Source organism: Artemia franciscana, chromosome 8 (assembly GCF_032884065.1).
Source record: "Artemia franciscana chromosome 8, ASM3288406v1, whole genome shotgun sequence".
NCBI lineage: Eukaryota > Metazoa > Arthropoda > Branchiopoda > Anostraca > Artemiidae > Artemia > Artemia franciscana.
The window spans coordinates 32,068,190-32,093,567 of NC_088870.1; the positions used below are offsets into that span (position 1 = coordinate 32,068,190).

The following is a 25,378-nucleotide window of genomic DNA, read 5'->3' on the forward strand; positions in this document are numbered from 1 at the left end:
TAGAATGGTTATTCCCTTTTTCAGTCATTGGCGACAGACTCGTCACAGCTGAGCGGAAGTCGTTTCGTTATTATCATTCTTCACTTCAATTTTCAAAAACATTTTTTTTTAATCTTGCTTAAAGTCAAACAGTTCGTGATAACGACCAGGAGCAACGCGGCTCAATAGTAACTGAAAATGGAAAAAAACATAATTTTGATATCAATAGACATATCAAAAGAATTGGCTTAGTATGCTGATTCCAAATATATAAGATTTCTAAAGTTTAGTTTTACCTATAAAAAGCTACGAGCCAGAAAAAATTGCCTAATTTTCGAAAAAGGAGGGAGGGAAACACCACATAAAAGTCAAGGAATCTTAAGGAATCATACCATCAGATTTAATGTATCCAAGAACACTATTGCAGAAGTTTCAAGCTCCTATCTTCAAAAATGTGAAATTTTGTATTTTTGCCAGAAAAAAGATCACGGATGCGTGTTTATTTGTTTGTGTTTTTTCTTCATAGGAATGATCGCATCGAACCAATAATCCTAGAATATCGGAAAAAGGCTCACTCAAACAGAAATTAAAATTCTAGTGCCCTTTTTAAGCGACCAAAAAGATTGGAGGGAAACTAGCCTCTCTCCCATCCTCCTTTCGTCAAAGCCGTCCGATCAAAATTTTGAACAAGCCATTTTGTTCATCATAGTTGAACAGCCTAGTAACTATGCCTTTGGGGGTACTCTCAACAGCCCCTGGAGCCGTAACTCAGGAAATTTGCCTATTATTTACGTACTGTATTCGCTATTTGGTAGTATACAGACATTTTTCGGGGGGGGGGGGCGGATAAATTTTCTACTGGAGAGGGAAAATTTCTGCGGTGAGTGAAAATTTCCAGGAAGGTGAACTTTACAAGGAAAATTTTACAGTGAGGGAAGTTGCCAGAATTCCTAAGCAAAATTCTTTTTAATTATATTACTTTCACTTTGCAGGCTCAATTTCACATGTGGAGGCATTAGGAAGAATTGCCCGGGGAAATTTTTTACCGGGTTGGAATTGTGTAGAGTATCTTTTTATAAGGGGAGGAAATTATCCACGGGGAAAATTCTCCATGGGACTTTACCATGGGATAAATTCTCCAGAGGCAATTTTAGATGGGAGCAACTTTCTACTAGAGGGTGGGAGGAGTATATGCGGGAAGAATTTTTCACTGAGGGGGAATTAGCTGCTTGATTTTTAAAACAATCAGAAATTGAAGTCTTATTTAATCGGTAAGGTGGGGTGGTCTTTTACATGGGGAGTACTCTCCTTGGAGGACTTTTTGGTGGGGAAAAGAATTGTTCATAGAGGGGGAGCCAGATTTCCTGGTATTATTTAAAAACGATCATAAATTAAATAAAAAAAAGTTTTCTCAAATGAAAACGAGAAGCAATATCAAAACTTAAAATGAACAGAAGTTATTACGTATGTGAGGGTGGTTGCCCCCTCCTCTTTACCTCGCTCTTTACGCTGAACTTTTTTAAAACTTTTTAAAAAGCTTATTATTCTAATTAAACGGCCGTTGTGTTTCAAGAGTGGTTCTAATTATGACAAAAATTCAAACTTAGCGTAAAGAGCGAGGTATTGAGGAGAGGTTAACCCTCTCATATATGTAATAATTTATGTTCCTTTTATGTTTTGATATTGTTCCTTACTTTCAGTTGAAAAACTTGTTTTGTTTTTTCATTTAATTACTAAGAAGACTCTGTAAATACTCAATGACGTAAGATAGTATTCTTTCTCTGTCCTACTTTTCTAGTTTCTTGTTTGTTTAATTTTATGACGGAGAAACTTCATTTTGTTGCTGAATCTCAAGCCCTGCAATTGAACTCTTAAAGAAAAATGCATTTCTTTTCGTTTTAAATAAGACAATACTGTTGCAAATTTTGCCAAAGCCAGGGGATGCGGAAAGGACCACCCCCCCCCCCTCCGACAACAGAAATAAAAACACAAAACCACATTTATAAGAAGGGAAACATGCTCATTTGAGCAAATTCGTCAAAGCAGAAAAAACTAGTGAACTTTATTTAAATTTTAGGATTAAACCTCGCAAATACAAGGAAGTATCTGATGCCCCTTGCTCAGAAGCATTCTGAAGTTTGCCTGCTATTGTCTACAAGCTACGAAAAAATCCTTTTGTTGTGCAAGCACAGTAAAGCACAGACACAACTATGGTTTTTTGTGAACTTTAGCATACTACCATTTTAAATTCGCAAATTTCCTCGTCACCAATCATAGGCACGTTCTACTCTTACTCGATCAAAGGGACCGCCTCGCAGTCTTTTCTTTGGTAGATTTGCAATAAAAAGTTGGAGGCAGGATCGCAAAAAATCTTCTGTAGGTCTGCTTCGTGCGCACAATTAAGCATTCTGAATTAATATTTCTGCGTCACCGTAATACAAAGAGGAATTTCTCATGTATGGAGAAATAGAAATTATATAGCAGAGTGGTGATAAGTAAGGTCATGACAATAAATAAGAGAGAGCTGTCATCACTCAGCTCCCGGGCATACATACTTTTGGAATAATATGCACATTCCGAAAGCATAAAAAAGCAATGTAACCCATGTAAATTTTTCAAATCTATAGTTACTTGAGTCACCGGTGAATTATGTCCTAGTTGGCTTTGCAGGGTGCAAGAGAGGAGGAGGCAGCCCACCTCATTACATATGTTTATTTTCGCTTGTTTTCTATTTCTATATTTTCGATAACTGGATGTCGGCGCTTGTTTAATGTACGGAATTGTCGTTTATTTGCACGAAATAGATACGAATTCACAATCTTATGCCAAATTTGAATGTCTATTAAGCATTTTGTTTGCTTCACGTTTTTGAAATCTTTAAGTGTCAAAACAAGTTCAAAACAAAACAATTACTTTCCATAAGTGAAAAAAAAATACGGTTTTCGAGCAATAGGGTGTAAAAACTAAAAAAGACGTAATCAAAATATTTTCACCAGAAGTGCCTTAAAAGTGTGTAGAAAAGATCAAACCCAAGTTAATTTTCCCGCCTTGTGCAGCGCTTGATAAAGTGGGTTCGTCACTGCAAAGCAGTGGAACCAACCTGCATTTTTTTTAAATCGGGTGCAATTCTAAGAAATTCTGGATGCTTCCGGAGATTCGGTACTGAGTTTTAGGGAATATTTTGTGTTGGAATATAGGACTATCTTGCATCCAGTCTCTTAATTTATTTAAAAGATTATTTTTAATCTTTTATTAGTAAATTAATTAATAAATTAATAAAATTAATTTGTTTTTTAATTTATTTTAATTTATAGCTCAAACGTTACAACTCACAACTGCAATGTTTAGCCAATAAAGATACCTCAGTAAAGTCGGAATTGAGTAGTTTGCAATGCAGCTTAAATAGAAGGAAGCTTATGTAGCTACACCTAGTCCAAATTAAAAGTATTTTTCTGTTGTTTGCCGATTTTCGAGGTCCTACCGTAGCAACCTTGAAACATAACTGAGCAAGCTGAAGTCCTACCGTAGCAACCTTGAAACATAACTGAGCAAGCTGAGGTCCTACCGTTGCAACCTTGAAATATAACTGAGCAAGCTGAGTTCCTACCGTAACAACCTTGAAACATAAATGAGCAGGCTGAGGTCCTACCGTAGCAACCTTGAAATATAACTGAGCAAGCTGAGGTCCTACTGTAGCAACCTTTAAATACAACTGAGCAAGCTGAGGTCCTACCGTAGCAACCTTGAAATATAACTGAGCAAGCTGAGGTCCTACTGTAGCAACCTTGAAATACAACTGAGCAAGCTGAGGTTCTACCGTAGCAACCTTGAAATATAACTGAGCAAGCTGAGGTCCTACTGTAGCAACCTTGAAATACAACTGAGCAAACTATTCAGTTTGTTTTCATATTTTGCTGTGACAATAGCCAAGCATAATAATAATTTAGACTTTAAATTACTTAAGCAGTGTTTTGTTCTGAGTGACAAATTTTAGACTGAAGAGACGAGGATTTCGCCTGGTTGCTAATACAAATTTTTCAATACTTGACCGGCATCAGGCAGAGCGGACTCGGGACATATTTTTGAAAAATCAAGTAAAGTGCCTTACTTAACACTATAACTGTGCTTTTATCAAGGAATTTGGATTTTATTTACGAAAGATTACAATTATTTTCTAAAACAAGATCATAGGTCAACTAGGTGGATCAGTTGCAATTGAATTTTTAATGGAGAAAATCAGATTTTCTTGTAATTTTTGTAAATATCTGAAAATCCTTTAAAACTGAACTTATTTTCAGAAAGTCAAACTCATCAATGCGTCTCTCATCGTTGATTTCCCTTCCCCCCTTTCCTCATATTTATAATTAGTAACTCCAAAACGATTTGACTTTTTCTTTTTTTAATCCTGCCTCCTCTTCTCTCAGTGGCACCGTATTTGAGAAACTCATTTACCACATTATCAACACCTGGAGCCTTATCATTTTTTAATTCTTTTAGTACTGTTGCTAATCCTTCCTCACAAAAAAAAAAAATCTTCCATCACGTCCAAAGTGTCATAAACTATTTAACTCCTTTCTATATCATTTGCCCTTCTCTTAAATGTCCTGCCCATCTCTCTTGAACTTTTATATCACAAACCTTTTTATTTTCATCTATATCTTTTCCTGCAACTCTACCTCTACGTAGTACAATCTGAAATGCCCATCTCTCTTTAACTCTGTACTTATAACTAAATGTGGCCCATTCCTATCTTTAACTGGGAAAAGTCTGGATTGACTACTAAATTTATTAACATGCCAGTACAACATTTTACTATTATTTCGTCTAGCTACATCTTCCAGATCAGCGGCAATTTTATCCATGGCCTCCGCTTCACATCTCCTTAGTTCATATTTTAATGATTTGAAAAGTAGTTATCAGGGATTGCCAAGAATAATTAGTACGGGCTGGTAGATTTTTAATTTGTTCCGATTTGCTGACAAAATCTTAAACAGTTGTAAGTTGATTAGAAAATTATAATTGGGACATTAACAGTTTTTGAAGAGTCATACTGAGAAGCCCTGTTCTGTCTATAAATCTTTGCTATAAGCTTTCAATTATGGTTTATATTTTGTCCAAGACTAGTAAATTTCCATCTGATATAAGATTTTAGTTTTTGTGTTACAATGTTTATTACGAATGTAAACAGGGTTTATGTCTTTCTGCAGTTATTTCGAGACACAACCGTTTCTGTCTTGCCTTTGCTAATTAAGGTCAGTCCCTATTGTATATGCACAAATCGAAACCCTAAATGGACTATTAATTTTGTTTATTGTGGTTCATTTGCTTTAACCCTTTTAACCGCACCCAGAATGGGTTAGTCACTCAGATAATTATTGTACAAACCCTTTCTCCTGTCCATTAAACATAAAGCTTTTTCGCTAATATTCCAAGCTGCGCTCCTAACTGTCTTCCCTAAGACACCGTCAGCAACTTCACAAATTGTTTTCCTAAAATTTTTCCGTTCATCTTCCACAATGTCCAATTCTAAACTCTCAAGTTTAGTATTCAATTGTTCCTGGAAAGTTGCTCTTAAAGTTTCATTCTGGAGTTTACCAACATCATAACTTCCCAGGAGGACATTACCCTTCCGAAACTTCAGCTTTAAATTAACCCTAGACACTAATAGATAGTAATCTTCACTTTTAACATCAATAACGGCACTCCTATACACCCTAGTATCTTGTATTGATGCTGCCACTCTTCGGTTTACAATAAAATAATCAATAAGGTTTGCTGCTGTGCCATCACGTAAATACCTTGTTAACTTATGGGCCATTTTGTGACGTAACACCGTATTGGTTATAACTAGATTGTTATGCCTGCAAAATCGTAGCAGTCTGTAGCCATTACTGTTTTCTTTTTCTATACCAAATTTACATAGACTAAGATACATATCCCTATTTCAACCGACCTGGGCGTGAAAATCTCATAAAAACACCATATTTTTACTTGGGACCCTTTTTATTTGCTCCTGTAACAGTAAGTAAAATTCATCTGAGACACTAGTATCTCCGTCAGTCGATTCTACAAGGGGATCTATCACTATAACTGATACCCTGAACTTTTTGGTCAGAAAAAGAGCAATTAGTTTTCAATAAGTAATGCCTTCCCAGCCTAAACAAGACTTAGCAGCTTCCTTACTCATCATGAGCCCTACTCCCTGTCTATGTACCCTATCCTTCCTGCCAGAGTAAATAAATTCTATATTTTTCCCTAGCATAGTGATTTATATCTATAATAGCTTAAATGTTTGTTTATTATGTAAATAAAAGTAAAGAAAGTCAAAAGCAATTTAATTTCATGCTTCCTACCCCTGGGATATGAGTTTCTTGGAACTCCTAATAAGTCCAGTTCGAATCGTCTGAACCCGTCAGTCAAAATGTCGATACGATAGTTATTATTTAACATAATAACATTCCAAGTTCCAATTTTCATAGTCTTTCAATCATTGAAATTATTTTGGCCTCAGTAAAAGCAATGTTCCCAGATACAACTGCAGGACGGGAACCAACACATCTTCCCAAGTCTACACCGAAGCGCTTAAGCCAGCTTATAACCGGACAACAAGAAGTCCCTAGGAGCTCCAGTATGAATGAAGGTTTTGTGCAATCCTGGGCCCATCTTGGTTACAACAGGTTTTTCAGCACTTGGCGATGCTCTTCTATCAATAAGATTCAAAATGCTGCACAGACATTTTCAAGCCTATTACCTCCGTCTCATTATATATTTATGCGTACAAATATTATGCTACTACGGAGAAACTAAAAACGATATTTATATACCACCTACATGTAAGAATAATTTAATTTAAAATCTTTACCATATCAATTAATCATTAAATTTGAGCAGTTACAACTAAAAATATTTTATTTTGGGCATTTTAAAACTAGTTACCACTGCCAAACATCTTCCCCGCCTTTTTTTCGGGGCGCACTTCTGTCCTAAGGCACCCATTCCACGATGGGACCAAAATTACAAAAATTCAATAAAATAATTTTTGTTCACTCAAAGATATCTGTTTACCTTAAACTTCCTTCCTACCAAATTACTTCAGAACACTCTAAATTCAGCCAAATAAAAAACCTTGTCTTTACATTATCTTATGCAAAAATAAACTTAACAATTGTACAAGGTTTTTCATTCCCGTTTTTAAGCATTTAATTAAGTTATTTTCACACAACCCCTGCCAAAACTTTTTAAATGCCACGTTCGGTGGACTAGGTACATTGATGAAATATGTGTTTTCCATGTTTTGTTTTCTAAATTGCAATATTCACTTGGTAATTACCAAGTTTCAGAAACATCTCCCATTTATTACGGGCTCAGTCAACTCTTGAAATCAACTCTAGCCTCAAACACAACAATCGAAAACCAGGGGCGTAATTTGCCAAGGGGCAGGAGGCAAATGCCCCATCCAGGTCTCAGTCCCCCCCCAAGACCCCATTTTGCCACCCCCAGCTGAAACTTAGTTTCTTCAAAATTTTGTCAAAACTAAGATAAACCTGCATGATTAAAGCATCCAGAGAAACGGAACAGTTTTCTTTAGTATATCTTCGCCTTTATGGTACTATATGGCTCATTTTTTTTTATTTTTCACTGTCATTTTCACTTGATTTGGCAAAATTGACTCCAAATTTGCCCCCTACCCCCCAGAATTTTGACGAAACTCCGCTACTGTTGAAAACCTTGATATGATGCAAACTTAAAACTATATTAATTTTGACTGATGAAGAGTTGTGTGATGGGGAATTATTGAATGAAGAGATATTTGATGAGGAGTTTCAACGAGCAGTTGTTTTGTAGGGAGGTGTGTGATCGGAAAGTGGGGAGACGTGAGATGAGGAGTTGTGGGGCACCAAGTTTTGGTGGTTGGTGGTAACATCATTTTTATACAATCCTAATAAGGGGGATTAATCCCCGAATTGCCTTTCACTGAATTGGACTATCTGTCTGGGCTTTTTCTACAATTAGCCATGATATGAAAGTTTTGAAGCTATAGCCCTACCAAAGTTTTGAGCACTGTACTCGCTCAGCACTAAAATATTCAAACATTTCAATAGAATGTTTTCTATTATCATTATTATTACAAGGATCTCTTAAATACTACCTAACAGTCAATTAAGCATCCAAACATTTTTGCTTACTCAAGTTATAACATTTGTTTCTATGCTCCCAGTTTTTGTTTTGTTTTTTTTTTCTCAGAAAAAGCTGTTCCATTTGAGTTTGCTGCAATAATATTACCAAAGACCATAATTATTAAACTTAGGTTTCTTCTTGGTGCAATTCCAGACACATACAGAACCATAAGCCTTTTTTTTACGACTCGCAAGATGTTCACTGCGTTAAAGTGCAAAATCAAAACATGGTCAATACATATTTCTGAAATGAACTTAAACAATTTTAAAATTTTAAAGAATTTCAAGAAATTTAAACAATTTCATAATTACCTTTAAAAGTTTTTGATACTCTGACCACTAAGGAATAATTTCGATTTGTACCACTCAATGCATAAAAAGTTAGCATGACATTTGGCAAGTAGGGATCAACTATACTCGATATTATAGCTAAAAACACAGCAAACCAAGATAGATTTTAAAAAAAGGAACATAGAGATTTTTTGGGAGTATAATTACCCCGTTTCAGAGAAAATATTTTATTTACTGTAACTTCTACGCCGACTTGTCACTTCTCTTCCATAACTAAGCAATTGCACAAAATTAAATAGTTATTCACAGAGGTTATGTATGAAAAACAACAAAACCAAAACACAAAACGCAACAACAAAAACAACAAAAAAGCAACACTAATGGTCATTCCATTCTGAAAACGTGAAGAAAATATAGTGAGATTTTGAAGCAGGGAAAGGAATCAGTCTACCTGTTTTAAGTTGTCACGAAAACAACAATTTACTGTGTGGATTTAGGGAGCATGGCAAAAGAAACGTTGTACTCTTGGCTAAAGCACTTCCAGTTGTGTGCAAAGCCCCCCTCCACTTTTTGGTTGAAAATTGAGGACACAGATGTGCTGAGGAAATTAGCACATTTTAATAATGATTTCGTAAGTAGAAAATATAGCTGAAATTTTATATAAAAAAAACACTTTAATTTTGTTTTTAATATGTGCACTAACGTTAAAATCCACGATATACATTGGAAACACTAACTAATAAAAAATACGTGGTTTAGCCAAAATTTTAACAGTGCTTACAAATAATCAGAAATTTAAAGATCCGCTTACTCAGAAAGATGAAAACAAAGAAGTAAGGTATTGCAACTGTTGCCGCTTCAGATGAAGTAATGCTAGCAGTAGTAGAGCAATTTTATTGAAAATAATCATTTTTATATAATAGCACAACAAAAGCGGAGCTTACGAGGATGTCCTAAAATAAAAAACACAAAAAGAGTATGGAGCATAAGGCCATTTACCGAAATCAACATGAGAAATAAACAACGAAACACTATGTTATAAAACCCCAAAACAACACATGGTCTTCCCTCATAAGAAACTAACAAAGTACCTAAAGACAACTTCAATAAAGACAACTATAATATAATATATATATATATATATATATATATATATATATATATATATATATATATATATATATATATATATATATATATGTGTATATAATATATATATATATATATATATATATATATGTATATATATATAGTAATAATTATAATGATTTATTTTTAACCCATTATAAGCAACAAGACGAAAGTGGAGTAATGAGTTACAAGAAAAAAAGAGAGCAAAATAAAACCATTAACTAGAAAAAAAACATGAAATAAGAATATGAAATGGCTGAAATTTTGAATAAGGAGACTCATACAACTCTTCATGTAACAGGGTCAATTTAGCCGTTATACCTAGAGCATCAAAATTCTGCACAATTCTACTAATCTTATACAATGGTGGGAAATAAAGCTAAAATCTCAAATACCTAAAATAAACTAAAGTGAGAGCTCGGATATTTTTTTTTTTTTAGGAAAATTTGAAAAAAAATATAGATAAGAATGAGTGGTCGCAGTAAATTGAATATATTTTCACCGGTGCTTTAAGGTTTTACTTACCCCTGTTGGCAACAATTTTGGAATACCTAATTGGGAGCTGAAACTTAGCACTGGAAATTGTACGCAAACGAAACGACCGTAAATTACTTGTATTCGAGAGTCCCAACCGAAAGTTTTTGATAACTAAATGGTGATCTAGAAGAAGCTTTAACATTAAAAGACTAATTAAAAGAATTTCACCCGCCTAAGCTAGGGATGAGACATTAGAATTTTCTATAAAGGGAGTAGTCAAAAGATTATTCAACTACAGAAAAACTAAAGAAAGTCGGAAGACTATTCAACTACGACTTATTAAAAGAATGTCACCCGCGTAACCTCGGTATGAGACATTACAATTTTCTATAAAGCGAGTAGGCGAAAGATTATTCAGCACATTAGAAACACGCAACTTAACAATAGAGGGAGACAAAACCCCACCTTGTCTCACGCCTTGCGTTATGCGAATTGGAGAATTTAAACAAAAACCATCACTTGTTCTAAGACGAAAAAAAGAATTCCCATACCAAAACTTTAATAGATAAATGATGGAAAAATTATACCATTTGAAACCAGAGAATAAAGAAATATACATTATTTTTATATGTTGTAATTGCTTTATTTTGAATTAAAATCAAGATGCTGTCAAGCCATTGACCAATTAGAGACAAAGCAAAGACAGATAGTCCGAGTGAGAGGCGTAGCTGGCACAAGCCATTTTGAGGATTTTCTAAAAATTATGTCATTTTGATTTAGCCACCAAGGTCCTATTGTATTTTGACAGTTTTTATAATCAATTTGATTTTTGCAAAAAAAAGATGAAAAAATTGGAAGCCGCGAAATGCATGTTTGAAAGTGATTGTTTTGACTGTAATAGTTATAGTCATAGTTTACTTGGGTGTAATTGTTCGCATAGACATTATTATTGGAAGATCCAAGACAGTGATGAAAATTACCTCAGCTTTGTGGCAGAAGTGGAGAAGCAAACAATTTTAAAAATAGAGTAGCCCTAGGCAAACCTACACTTATGAATATAGCCCGTTCGACCATTGGTAATGAGCGAGTTTAATATATCCCCTTGCATGTAAAAGCAAAATATTGATATCTCAAACAATTTTCTCTTTCAATATAGTTATTGCACCACCTATTTCATATCGGGAACTAAAACTATCGGTCGAAAAAAAAAAAAAAAAATGGATCCATGGATGCTTGCCTTGGCCGTCTAAATATACACACATTACGTGCATTTTCAAACAGTTCGTGGTAACGAACTGTAGTAAGGAGCGACCCGGCTAAATGGTAACCGAAACTCTAAAAAACGGAATTTTGATACCAATAGTTACATCAAAAGAATCACATTTTAATGCTGGTTTTAAATATATAAGTTCCATCAAGTTTATTCTTACCCATCAAAAGTTATAAGCCTGAGAAAATTTGCCTTATTTTAAAAAACAGGGAGAAACACCCCCTAAAAGTCATGGAATCTTAACGAAAAATCACACCATCAGACTCGGCGTATCAGAGAACCCTACTGTAGAAGTTTCAAGCTCCTATCTAGGAAAATGTGGCATTTCGTATTTTTTGCCCGAAGGCAGAACATGGATTGGTGTTTATTTGTTTGTTTTGTTATTTTTTTGCCCAGGGGTGATCCTATCGACCCAATGGTCCTAGAATTTCGCGAGAGGGCTCATTCTAACGGAAATTAAAAGCTACAGCGTTTATTTCAAAAAATTGGAGGGCACCTAGACCCCCTCCCACGCTCATTTTTTCAAAAAGTCACCGGATCAAAATTCTGAGATGGCCATTTTATTCAACCTATTCGAAAAACCTAATAACTATGTCTTTGAGGACAACTTACTCCCCCACAGTCCCTGTGGGAGGGACTGCAAGTTACAAACTTTGACCAGTGTTTAAATCTAATAATGGTTATTGGGAAGTGTACAGACGTTTAAGGGAATATATTAAAACAAACAATTGAAAAATAAATATAACAAAGTTTTTTCAACTGAAAGTAAGGAGCAGTATTAAAACTAAAAACGAACAAAAATTATTACGTATATGTGGGGTTCACCTCCTCCTAATACCTTGCTCTTTACGCTAAAGTATTTTTAGTACTTTCAACTATTTATTCTACAGCTTTTTGTGATTCAGGGGTCATTCTTAAGGAATTGGGACAAAATTTAAGCTTTAGTGTAAAGAGCGAGGTATGGACGAGGGGGCGAACCCCCTCATATACCTAATAAGACATTCGAATATAGAAGTTCGTTACGTACGTTAATTCGTAAGTTACGTATATTCTTTACTATTAAAAACTTTTATAAGAAATTAAAGTTCTCGTTGCCTTTATAAGTAACCAAAGAATTGGAGGGCAACTAGGATTCCTACCTCGCTCCTTTTTTCTCAATATTGTTCGATCAAAACTACGAGAAAGCCATTTAGCAAAAAAAATATAATATGCAAATTTTTTTTTAATTATTCATGAGCGGAGAGCCAAAATCAAAACGTGCAGTAATTCAAAAGCGTTCAGAAATTAAACAAAAAAAATTTTTAACTGAAAGTAAGGAGCGACATTAAAACTTAAAGCGAACAGTAATTACTCCGTATATGAAAGGCGCTGTTCCCTCTTCAACGCCCCGCTCTTTACGCTAAGTTTTGACTCTTTCTCTCAACTCTACTTTTTAAAACAGTAAAAAACTGTTTTACTGTTTCTTGTTTTTTTCAAAAAATGTTTCTTGTTCTTTTCGTCAAAAAAAAACTTGTTCTTTATATTTAATTAACATTAAGGAACACAAGGTGACAGCAAAAAGAAAAAAAAAAATCAAATTTTTAAGGTAAATATTAGATGCCATCTATGCAACATGATAAATGAGAATCTTCAGGTCGAGTAAAAAAAACATATTATGATTGATTTTAACCAAGATATTTTAAAATGAAGCCAACCAAATAAGGGAAACACGAATAATGTTTATTGCTAATTTAATTGCCAAGAATACCTACATGCACTTTCCAAAAGGGAGAGGAGGTTCTGAGCAAGCAAAGAAATATCTGGGAAAGGGGGCAAAGGTTAACAAGTTTTATTGCGAGGAAAACGTCAAACTTTTCTGAATATTACACGATTCAAACCTCTTTGTACATTTTATCTTGACTTGATCATCTCCCTTATATTCTCCTTGTGCCCTTAGCCATAATTCTAAGAAGATCCTGTATTATACACATAGCATTCACTTGTAAGAACTGCGTTATCTGTCAATACTTTCCCACGAGTAGTAAACAGAGAATTTCAAATTTAAGATAAATATTACTTCCAATAAATCAAGACATTAACCATAAAACAAACAGAAATTACATCGAACAAAGTCGTTAAAACTGAAAACGAACAGCAGTTATCACAAATAAGTGTGATGTTACCACCCTCTCAACAACCCAAAAGGCTAATGTCTTACCAACTTTGATTGAAATCACAGATTATTTCTGAAATATGAATTTAACGTCACTTGACACTCAGCTGACCCATAAATGATCCCTGATATCATGAGTCAAAAGAAGTGCAGCATGTCTGCAATGCAGACCATTTCGAAAAAAAAATTGACAAAGGCAAACAGAAATATGAATTTCGCATATAATTTCTATTTACACAAAAATGTCATTAAAAAAGTAGTTCGCCACATAACTGACGGCACCACGCCTGCACAAGTCTATGAGAGACTGGCGCTAAAAGACTGGCGCGAATGGAAACTACAGGAAGAGATACTTATATCCTAACTGATAATCAAGTATGATTGAGGGCTATCCAGAATATAAAGAGCCGGCAAAAGATGAAGAATTGAACTGCTATGAAGCTCTTAATAGTTTAGCACCCAATGAAAAGAAAACTATCATAACCCAAGTCCCAGGGGGATTGAGGGTAATAAAATGGCAGATGAAGCCACTAAGGCTGGGATTCTGGTTTTATAAACCAGATCCTTTTATCCCAATTTCACAGAGCTGCGGCAATTTTCTTAGGAAGGTTGGTTGTCATGAAATGAAGGTAATACCCCCTAATTTTAATCCCTCCCTGACCAACAGGTTTTACGACTGAAAAAGCCCGATGTAAGAATGGTCACAAAAGCCATAATAGAACTGAAAATTTTGGAAAGCCTTTATCCCGAATAAGGAGAACTCAATCTTCAATTGCCAAAAGTGTGAGATGACCGTCATCGAAACAAGAAGGTATCTCATACAAGAATATTCAGCCAGGATATGGCCCCGACTTGAAGTAGTTTACAATATTAATATCAAGTTGGAAGATATACTAAGGGATAGAGAGGTCCGACAACAGGCGAAATATAAGATAAAAGTGGGTATGCAAAAATAATTAATGACCACTCAACCACAAATTGAGCATAGTCGTTTTTGAGTGTGGAGACGATGGACCTTTGAGGTCTGAGCCTTGATCTAATTTTGTTGGTCAGCCTCATTATTGGAAGTTGAAGAAATAGAAGCACTTTATCATCATGCAAACTCTCACAACACAAAACTGCCGAACTTGTTGCCTTCAGTCAGATTACCTACATTAAATTATTCTTCCTCTTCCTCCAGGTGTAGAAGTTAAAAACGAATGTTAAAAAAAAAAAAATTACCGTGAATACAGAGTATATCTTCGTTAAAATTCAATTCCTTCTCAAAGAAAACCTCCACTTCTTCACTGGATACTTCTTCTCTGTGTGACTTTCCATTAGAATCCTAGGAAAAGATTTTATAATCACATATACGACATTTGTTTACAAGCCTTATATCTTGATAGTGATAAACACCTAAGAAACCAGTTGAAAGAAGCAGATTTTCTTTTTCAGACAATTCATCGACACTAGGAAGAACTTTGTTGACGGTAAGTCAAGGGGACACCAACATCATCCTCTTGAGGGGGCGAGGGCTTTTAATTAAAATGGAATCCTCTGTGAATCTTTGCATACTTGGATATATATATATATATATATATATATATATATATATATATATATATATATATATATATATATATATATATATATATATATATATATATATACATATATATATATAAAGCGTAGGGCGTTTATGACATATTTTACAACTAATGAAGAATCGAGATATAGTCAAGAACATTTACCACAGCCTCTCGTTCAAAGTGAACATAAAAGACCATATTACCATGATTAACAGGGAGTGCTAAAGCATTTTATGTGACGAGCATCTCACATTTTCATTCTTAGTCTAACAAATTTTCATCTCTTCCGGATAGCGGGAAAGCCAATTTACTCTCTATATTTTTTTTAGTGCGTTTGGAGAAGCCTTTTATACGGGGTTGGTTTATTTAACTATTTTTCTGGCCTTTCTTTTTTTTTTACAAAGCTAAGCTTATTTAAATATTATTTGAGTAAAATGAATATGATACTTTTGAAATGAGATTTTTCGTATTAAGGGATATTCTGGGGGGTGTAAAAGGGGTCACGGACCCACTTTTCGCCTTCAAGAGCACATAATTTTTTTAGAATGACTCGTCAAGTGAGGTGCCATATACTGACCTTTCAGTAAAAAATATGGTCGTGAGTGGGGGAGAGTTGGCAGTTCAAGGATCCAGAACCCACTACTGAGTATTATCATAGGAAAGCAATATGGTTGCGAAATTTCTACTCAATCAGGCCACGTGAAATCGAGTAAACACAAATAGGAAGGCTTGACCCCCATAGAAGAAGTTAATAATAAACATGAAAGCTTGAAAAATTGAGGGTAGAAATTACAAGGCAACACAGCTGCAATTTTTACCTCCCGAAAACACAAATAAACACAATAAGTAGATCCGCATAATAACTGCAAAATGATACATTTAAACTATTCTTAAATAGACAAACATTCTCCATTTCTTAATCACTATCATATGAATTTCACATTTTAAAACCTGTATGAATTACAGAGAAGTTACAATGAGGAGACTATAAGCTCAGTGCAAAAGCAATCGAACTACCACCCCGTGTATCAGGAGAATAGTGAACAGGTCCCAAGATAAATAAAGCTGTACCAGCCCAAAAAAAATCAAACAGTTTGTGGTAACAAATTGTAAGTAAGGAGCGATGCAGCTCAATCGCAACCGAAACTCTAAGAAACAGTCTTGATAACAAAAGATACATCAAAAGAATCGAATTTCGATGTTTATTCCAAATATAAAATTCATCAAGTTTAATATTACCCATCAAAAGTTACCAGCCTGAGAAAAATTGCCAAACAATTGACACCCCAAAACATCAAGTAATTTTAATGAAGACCACGCCACCAGATTCAGCATATCAGAAAACCCTACTGCAGAGGGTTAAAGTTTTTTCTTTACAAATAAAAAAAAAATCATTATTCTAATTAAACGGCCCTTGTATTTCAGGAGTCATTTTTAAATATTTGGGAAAAAAAGTCAAAATTTAGCGTAAAGAGTGAGGTATTGAAGAGGAAGCAGCCCCCCTCTCATATACGTAATGATTTAAGTTCGTTTTTAGTTTTAATATTGCTCCTTAATTTCAGAGGGAAAAAAACTTGTTTGTTTTATTTTATTCTCTAACAGGAAGACATTAATGTACAAAGAAAAACCAGTACAAGACACTCCCAATGAGGGTTTTTCACTAATATAACTGATTTCTGATTCTTACCTTATTTACACACAAATGTTAACAAAGGAGCAATTTTCACTTGTCGCAGCAATTTAACCATCAATTTAGGTTATCTTGACTACTTTGTTAAGCAAAGCGACAAAAAAAAATAAATAAAAATAAAAAAAAAAAACAAAAAAAAACATATGAAAGTGATACTTATCATTTCAACCACACTATTATTTTTTTTTGTAAAGACTAGACAAACCAAAACCATGTAAATAATATCCCTAAAAATGACTGCTACTAAAGTATGGACGAGTATGCAAAAAAAACATGGTCCTCAGGACACTCAACTCAATGGGGAAACATCAGCGTCATAATTCTCACGTTTCTAGGCAATTTTGGGAAAACCTTCACAACATGAAAGACAGACTTTCATCTACTATGATATCTAAATATCTAATAGATGCAGCTCTCAGTCCAATGCCATTTCCATTGGTATTCCTGTAATCTGCGGGTAATAATAATCAACTGTTCTAGCAAAACTATAAATTTAAACTATAATTTTGCTAATACTTGGATTTATTTTGTTAAGCTTCAGAGAGCTTCGTAGAAAAATTTGCCACATTCAAAGAATCTTTGACACATATTGCGAGTCATCGCAACAGGTGAACATTTGACTGCTGCAAAAATCTCGTCGCTACATGATACCCTACGGTAATAGCTTTTTGGTTATACAGATTACGCCTTGTGATCTCCATGACCTGTAAATTTATTGCTGCTTTCCTTATAGAAAGTCAGAATTATGAACTAGTAGCACCTTTAACAGTTTGAAAACAATACAAAAGAGGAAATTTCGCCATCTTCTCAATCATTTACAGAGTAATAACTTAAGGTAGTTTTCTCATTCACTGCTAAAAAGTGGTGAGAATTTTGAGCAAAGAAGCAAATAGGTTTCCTTAGATTCCTTAGGGAGGGGGCCATCTTGAGTAGAAGGGCCATTTAGACCCATGTATATAGGTATGTATATTTTTCATACAAACTAAAAATAAGACCAGCTTAGATAGCAGTAATAAAATAAAGCAAGTTCATTAACTCGGCTGGTTTACACTACTAATTTAATACATATTCTGATATTCGCTATGGAATGAACTCAAAACTGTTTGAAAATAATATCCATGTTATAAAGTTAGTTTTTCAGATTTTACCGTTACTAGAAAAAGTACTGCATATTTAGAACTTTTCTTTCGTGCACTGTCAAGTCACTGTTTAGGGTGAGGCGGAAGCGGAAGTGCTAAAAAAGAAGAGCAAATGTACTATAGTAAGCGGCAACAGTAATCAAAATTCACTAATTACGAATTTATTCATCAGAAAGCGCTAAAAATCAAAGATTTGATTGTAGGGATTCCGGAGCAGCGACGTGCAACCGGCTGGTGCAATCTGAAACTCTGAATCGCCCCCTAGCCTTTAATATCGCAGGTGATGATTCCTATAAGATTTTTCTCTAGCTTACCCCCCCCTCCCCCTGAATTAACAAACAAATTCACAAATTCAAATGAAACTTCACTTCCACCGCTGAATATTTTAGGTGTTTAGTCGCCTACTGTCAATATAAAAGAGACACCCCAAGTATACGATAAAATCGATAAAAGAAAGTCTCGCTTACCACTAAAGGAAAAGCTACCTAAAAAAGATACTTAGCAAAACAGATTGTTTATTTTAGCCAATTAGAGTTTTCCAAATAATTTTACATATATATATATATACATATATATATATATATATATATATATATATATATATATATATATAAATTTATTAGGAAAACTTTAATTTTATTAGAGTTAGGAAAACTCTAGTATTAAGAGTAAAGATGATGGGAGCAGTGATGATGTTAAAAGTAGAATAGCCAAGGCTCAGGGTGTTTTTCCACAGTAAAAAAAGTTTGGAAGAATAGGAAGATAAGTCTGCGAACCAAGATTAGAATACTGGAAGCTACAGTGATGACAGTAGTCAAATATAGCTCAGAAGCATGGGCGTTCCGAAAAGCGGATGAAGATCTACTAGATGTTTTCCAGAGAAATTACCTATGAATTGTTCTGGGTACCTGGCTGACTGACCGTATTTCAAACAGTAAACTATACGAAATGTGAGACTCAATCCTGCTTTCTAGGGCTATAATAAGAGAAAGGTTGATATGGCTAGGACATGCTCTGCGGATAAAGGACGACAGATTGCCAAAAATTGCCGTATTCGGCCAACCTTCTAGGGCTAAACGGAAAACAGGTCGTCCGTGGTTGGGGCGGGAGGATGTCATAAAGAAAGGTCTAAAGGAAATGGGAACTTCCTGAGAGAGTGCAAAGAGGGAGGTTTGAATAGATCGGGATGAAGAAGGAGCATGCGCAGCTGTGTCGGCCTCAGGCAGCTTGGTGCTGCGGTGAATTGCTAGGAGTAGTACTAGTAGTAGTATAAAATCTAAAACAGGCTGTCTGAATAAAAATATTTTTTAAGTGTCACTTAAATCGAAGGTTTAAAATGTGTTCTCCAAGGTCATATAGAGAAAACTTTTGCAATTGATGTTTGAAAGTAACTTATAACCATAAATCACATTGAACAAGGTAATATTTTGTACTTATAATTTCTTAATTTCAAAAGAAACTGAAGATCCTAAAACATGGCGAAATAAATCATCGAAATAAAAAATACCATTAAAATTCGCCGTTGTTGGAAACCCTTGACTGGATATTTACTACACTCTATCTTGAATAATTTTACAGAATTCTATGAATAAAAGGCCATATCATGAGTCAGTTTATTTGAACCATTTTGCAGATAGATGTTGCATAAACTTCGAAGCAATAATTTCACGTTTTAACTTTGTTCTTTGCTTCCATTAGAGAAACTTCATTTTTAGGTTTTAAAATATGTAAAGTAAACCTTGCAAAATGATCTTTGTCTAACTTAGCTGAGAAAACCAAAGAATTCAACGGGAGTTTTTGTTAAAACTGATTGAAAAGCAACTTTCCCAAAAACGAAGGGTTTCAAAGAGATAAATAAAGAGCCATATTAAGCTCAAAACCAGCAGAAATGAACTTACTAACGACCAGAGGTTACTGCTAAAGAATAAAAGTTACTACCAAAACGAACAGAATTTAAATAAATGATCATATCAAAAATATTCATCTATATCAGATACTGATATAGATGAATAAATAAATCTCAATACGAGTAAAAATAAAATTGAATATTTAAGTCAAACTTGAAACGAACACAATTACAAAAAATAGCAGTTTAGCTACTGCCTTTTTCCCCTCTCCCAAGCACAGAAGTTCTAAAACCTTCTTTAAACCTTCTTCTTTTAAGTTCTAAAAATTAGAGCCAAAAACATCGTGTTTTTTAGACATTTCTGAATATACTTGAGCAAAATACTAATTTTTTACTGGGGGAAGATTTGAGCCCCTCTCGAACATTTTCCAGGAGGAGCCCAGGCCTCCAGACTCCATGCTCTACACCTATGAATTCTACTGTCACTACTCCACACGTATTTCAAAGTCTGATTCTTCTACTACTGAGAAGTAATATAGTGTTTTTTTCGTTTTAAGGTTCAATTTAGATCTTTCCCTCCATCACTTTATTTAGATCTTTCCTCCATCTTTTGTTATTTTTTTTTTACTACAGGTCAAGCTACAAATGTAGTTTATGACAAAGTACATCATTTTGCATAGTCAAAAGGTCACGGTCTTCGCGTGCACATCCCGTAAGAAATATGACATTTATGGCAAAATCATTTTAAAAGAAGTGATGAAAATTATTTGTCTAATTCGATTTTAGCCTTAAAATAAGTTGTTGTTTTTTTTCCAAATTTATTCATTACAATCAAAAGATATGGAAAGAAAAACCACATTGGATGCACTTAATACCATACATTTTCGTTAAAATTCAACAAAACGAGGTATGTACAGAAGAAACACGAAAAACAATTTTTGGAAGTTGTACCAAATAATACAACCCTTAAAATGCACCAAGTATTTGTTAAAACAATGTTGTCAGTATCCTGTATCGCATTCTTTACAAAATCCTATTTGTGTTAATCTTTATCCTATATTGGTATGTTTTCCAATATTTTCAGGATTTTTCTAACGCATTGGTCAGATTTCTGACCAGCAGAAAAAGTACAAGTAATTTAATTTTGTTACCTGAAAAATAAAAAAAAATTAGGTACAAGACATGAATGGAATGTCTGAGATAGTACATAGCCAAAACAAATTTGCCCCTTGTGACAATCTTCCCTAGCAGGACAAACATTCAAACGAAAGTAATACTAAAATACTGCAAACCATACCTCAATTCCGTTGGTGTGATTATCTTCATTTACAAGTTTTCCATTTGGTTTTAGACCGACTTGGTACATTTCTTCTAACTTTTTTGTGAAGATTTGCCGCCATTTTCTTAAAGACTCTTTTCCAACCCAGAACCCAGTCCTGAAAAAAATAGGAGCAAGGGTTAAATTTGTATGTAGAAGTATCATCTACATAGTTTATTAAGGTATATATCAATGTTTATTCTCACAGGAAAATCAATGCTAGATTAAGTTTAACCGAAGTATTCCCAAAGGAGCGTCCACAGGGGGTTGAAACAATAATAAAAGTAACATCTTTAGAATATATCAAATTAACCTGGGTCTAATAATTGAGTGAAATCTGGGCCCTTCAAAAACTAAAGAAAGAAACATAAATTTTATCCCATTGGATTTGCCTAAGAGTTTGTTTTAGATACTGTTTTGACCGACTGCATTTCACAAAATAAGTTTTACAAAAAATGAGGTTCGATTTCATGAGGTTCGTCTATGGTTATAACAAAAGAAAGGTTAGGATTGTTAGGCCATGTTTCACAGTTGAAATAGGACAGGTTCCCGATAAATCTGCTTTTTTGAATCCAGCTAGACCTAAAAAAAAACAAGCCGTCATCGAGAAGGGTATAAAGAATTAATAAGAAAATATTCAAAGGAAGACAACTTCATAAGATAGAGCGAATACTGAAGATGTGAATACACTGGAGTAAAGAGGGAGAGTGCAAAGCTGCCTCTGGCATCTTAATGGTGTAATTATTGGTCATCAGTAGTAGTACAATACTAACAATAATAATACCACTGATAATAATAGTTGCAGGATTTTTCCGAAGTCTGGACTAAAACAAAACAAGTATTTTTTCATCAGAAAGAATTCATTATTTGATTGAAGATATACTTTTATAGACAATATCTTCAATATGCTTTCCACTATTTGTGACATAAAATTTGATGGGCTCTGCAACATTCACACTTCGGTTCTCTCAATACAGATCAGATGCCATTTCGAAAACGATTTAAATTATACTGAGGATGTCGTTAATTAGTGTAAATTCATTAAATGAAATTTTTTTCAAATCATAATTTTTTTAGGGATGCTGCGCTTTTTCTTTTTGTGACCAGACAGGTAGAGTCAACTGAATAATAAATTTTAGATCAATAATATTACTGTTTAATAATTAACAATAGGCCATTAAAATTATTAAATATTGAAAATATCAATAATAAAAAATATGGCAAACTGAACAAAAAAACACCCATTTAGAGATATTAGTTTATCAAATGAGACTAAGAATCAATATAAAACGTCACTTCCCAACTTTTAAAAACTTATCGAACTTATTTAAGTCCTGAGCTAAAAAAAAACAAAAAAAAACAAAGACATAAACTTTGATATAGGACCGAAGTGATTCTGACACACCACGATTTTGAGAGCTTGTTATAGAGATAGTAAAAGTTTTTTTTTAACCTACAACTAGCAAATAACTAAATTATGTACAACAGACCAATTTCAAAAGAGAAATTAAAGAATAGTAAAACTGGATTTTAACGTATGAAAGAAATATAATGGTCTTTTTAATGGGCTATATCAATTTTAGTGCTATTTAAATTAGCCCCAAATCTTCATTTTACAGCTAAAGGATGCAAAAAAGTACATAGGAAGAATACTTAACTATTTCTCATATCATGCATTTTGGAGCTGAATAAATGTGGGCTCTGAAATCCCTGAAAGATTTTGCAAGGATTCCGGGAATATCAAATTTTTTTATTAGCATTCTGAAAGTATGTTAAATCGAGAGAGGACTGAAGAGGAATATCATTCAACTAGCGAAAATTATGACACACCACTGAAGGTACGCAAAATATGATATTCGAGATAATTCATGTCGATCAAGGTTTTAACTTTACATTGGCGCACCCAAAATAAAGCATGTCCTAACATTTATTAAAGTTGCGCGAAAGAAAATAACATGTTTTTTCAACTTCTCGCTGGAAGAACCACGTGTTCAAAAATTTGACTGAGAAAATATATAACAGTAGCTAAATAAGGTAAAGACAATGCGGCTTTATTTTGCTAATTCCGGCTTTATTATTTGCTAATATTAAATCATATAGTCTTATTTTAGCTAGTTTGCACTCATGCACGGTATTTTTTTAAAGGGAGAGGGGTAGAAACATTTGGAGGTCCAAAATCAGAAAAAGAGACTAAATTATGAAAATTCTTCTCCTTATCCAACGTTGTCATCCCATACATTAAATGCAAATTGGAATACGTTCTTAAAAAGGTTACAAAAGCGGCACAGGCATCTGTAAATCTTTATTTTCATCTTCCGTTGGCCCAAGACTTTTAACCCCTATGTTTCAAGCAGAGAAAAAACGCAAAGAAGTTGGCGGCGACAAGTTAGTGTTGTGCAGAAATAAGGGCTAACATTTACTTACGATATAACACAACTTGAAAATCTTGTTATAATTAGACGATGCATGAGTTCGTTTCGGTCATACTGATTAAATCTTGTACGTAGCAAGGTTCAAGGTGCCTACGCTTTGGCCAAGAAGTTGGTTGCGTAAAGGGGGGTAGTGGACAGGGGCGCCAATTCACGACAATATTAAGAGAGGGCAAAGTGTATTTTTCAATGAAATGCTATAAAAGGTGACAAACATCTAGAGGGAGGCATAGGTAAGAAAGCAAACGAACTAGAGCTTTCATCCATCTTCTTATCTTCCGATTGTGCATCAGATGGTACCTCAATTCGGAAAGATCGGATAACTAGCTTGGAATTTACAAAAGAGGACCAAATTCAAGATTTTTGGTCCATTTTATGGACTCAAATCCATTCGATCATGCAGTTTTTGTGCTTTAAGGTCCCCTTATTCAATCGTCCAACCCTTTAAGTTTCAATCTAATCGGATAAAAAAAAATGGTGCGTACTTAAGTAATTTAGGTAAAAATTTGCCGTGTGTTGGAGCGTACGTGGTTCAAATAATATGCTTTGTAATTTTCGAGCCAATTGGGTGTCAAAAACATATTCAGTACACTTAGGAATTTTTCCAAACAATTATTGCGGTTAGAGGTCACCTTAGCCCACAATATGTAGAGATTCTGAAATTCCCAAGACAATCGAGAAACAGTAAATAATGCACACTTACATCCATAAGACAAAATTTGTTGCGCGGTGAAGTCCTGTTGAATCAGGATACATGCTCGGCAAGCTTTGAGCTTATCGTAAATCAAACACGTCTAACATGCTTGTCTTAAAATTTTTTGTCTCGTAACTTTTTTTTTACCTTGGCTGATTCAAAACATTTTCACGAGTCCGGTAGCTCTTTTTTAATATATGGTAGTCAAAGTTATTCCATGTCCGGTCACTTCTTTTGATCTGGGCTGCACAAAAATGTTCCAAATTGAGTAGTTCCTTTTGGTGTCAGCTGGTTGAGAATATTATAGGTCCTGCAATCCTTTTTGGCCTCGTCGGATCAAAATCGTTATAATTTCAGTAACTCCTTTCGGTGTGGACTGCTGGAAAGTATTCCAAGTCCCACAAGTGCTTTTGGTCTGTACTGACTAAAACATTCCCAAGTTCGGCAAATAATTTGGTCCGTGCCGACAGTTTGGTCTGGGTTAATAGAACATGTTCCAAATCCGGTAGCCCTTTTTGATCAGGGCTGTTTGTTTTATGTCCAGTAAGTTTCGAGCCAATGGAACAGCATAACTTGTTCAAGTATATAGACTGTTTTAGCCAAATTGCTGCCTGAGGATTAAGTTCTAGACTTAACTAATACAAAAAATCAGATTTTAATTTCACTGTCCTTGGTGCTTGAAAGTTTTGATGGTTGCCATGTCGTGCAATTTTGACGATTTTTTATTACTCACTGTTTCACAAGTGGCCTGTTTTTGAAAGTTCTTACTTCGAGGCCTTAGTTATTTTCGTTACACAGCTCAACCAGAACACACTTGAGGAAAAACTAATCACGCCAAGCCGAAGAACACGGCAAAACAATTAAACTGCCCATGGATGATGGCATCCAAATTGTAATACTTCTTCTCCTTTCTTGCATCAATATGGAGACGCTTTCACAAAAAAATATAGGGGAACATGCATGAATGTGTAGAAGCTAATGTGTGGCGTATATGTAAAAGAAGCATAAATGTAATTCAAATATCCACATTTCGCATATTTTGCACGTTTTCATTTATCACAGAAATTTCGTTCTGAAGCTATGCCATGAAAGCTGGAAACTTAAGGGTACATGCATTGACTAACATTGGAAACTCACCTGCTATAGTAGAAAAGAACTACAGATTCCATATCCATACTCCATTGTGACGGTCACAATTAGAGAGCAATTGAGCGCAT

General features: G+C 34.4%; 1 protein-coding gene across 1 annotated transcript in view; it reads right to left on the reverse strand.

The window, feature by feature from the left end:
- Window positions 1-25,378, reverse strand: part of LOC136030303 (ubiquitin carboxyl-terminal hydrolase 48-like) — a 250,597-nt gene that overhangs the window by 149,987 nt on the left and 75,232 nt on the right. Inside the window, exons 12-13 of the mRNA XM_065709189.1 lie at window positions 21,018-21,156; window positions 14,699-14,801 (exon numbers count right to left, since the gene is read on the reverse strand). Of these exons, the coding sequence (XP_065565261.1) occupies window positions 14,699-14,801; window positions 21,018-21,156 (242 nt within the window). The remainder of the gene's footprint in view (window positions 1-14,698; window positions 14,802-21,017; window positions 21,157-25,378) is intronic.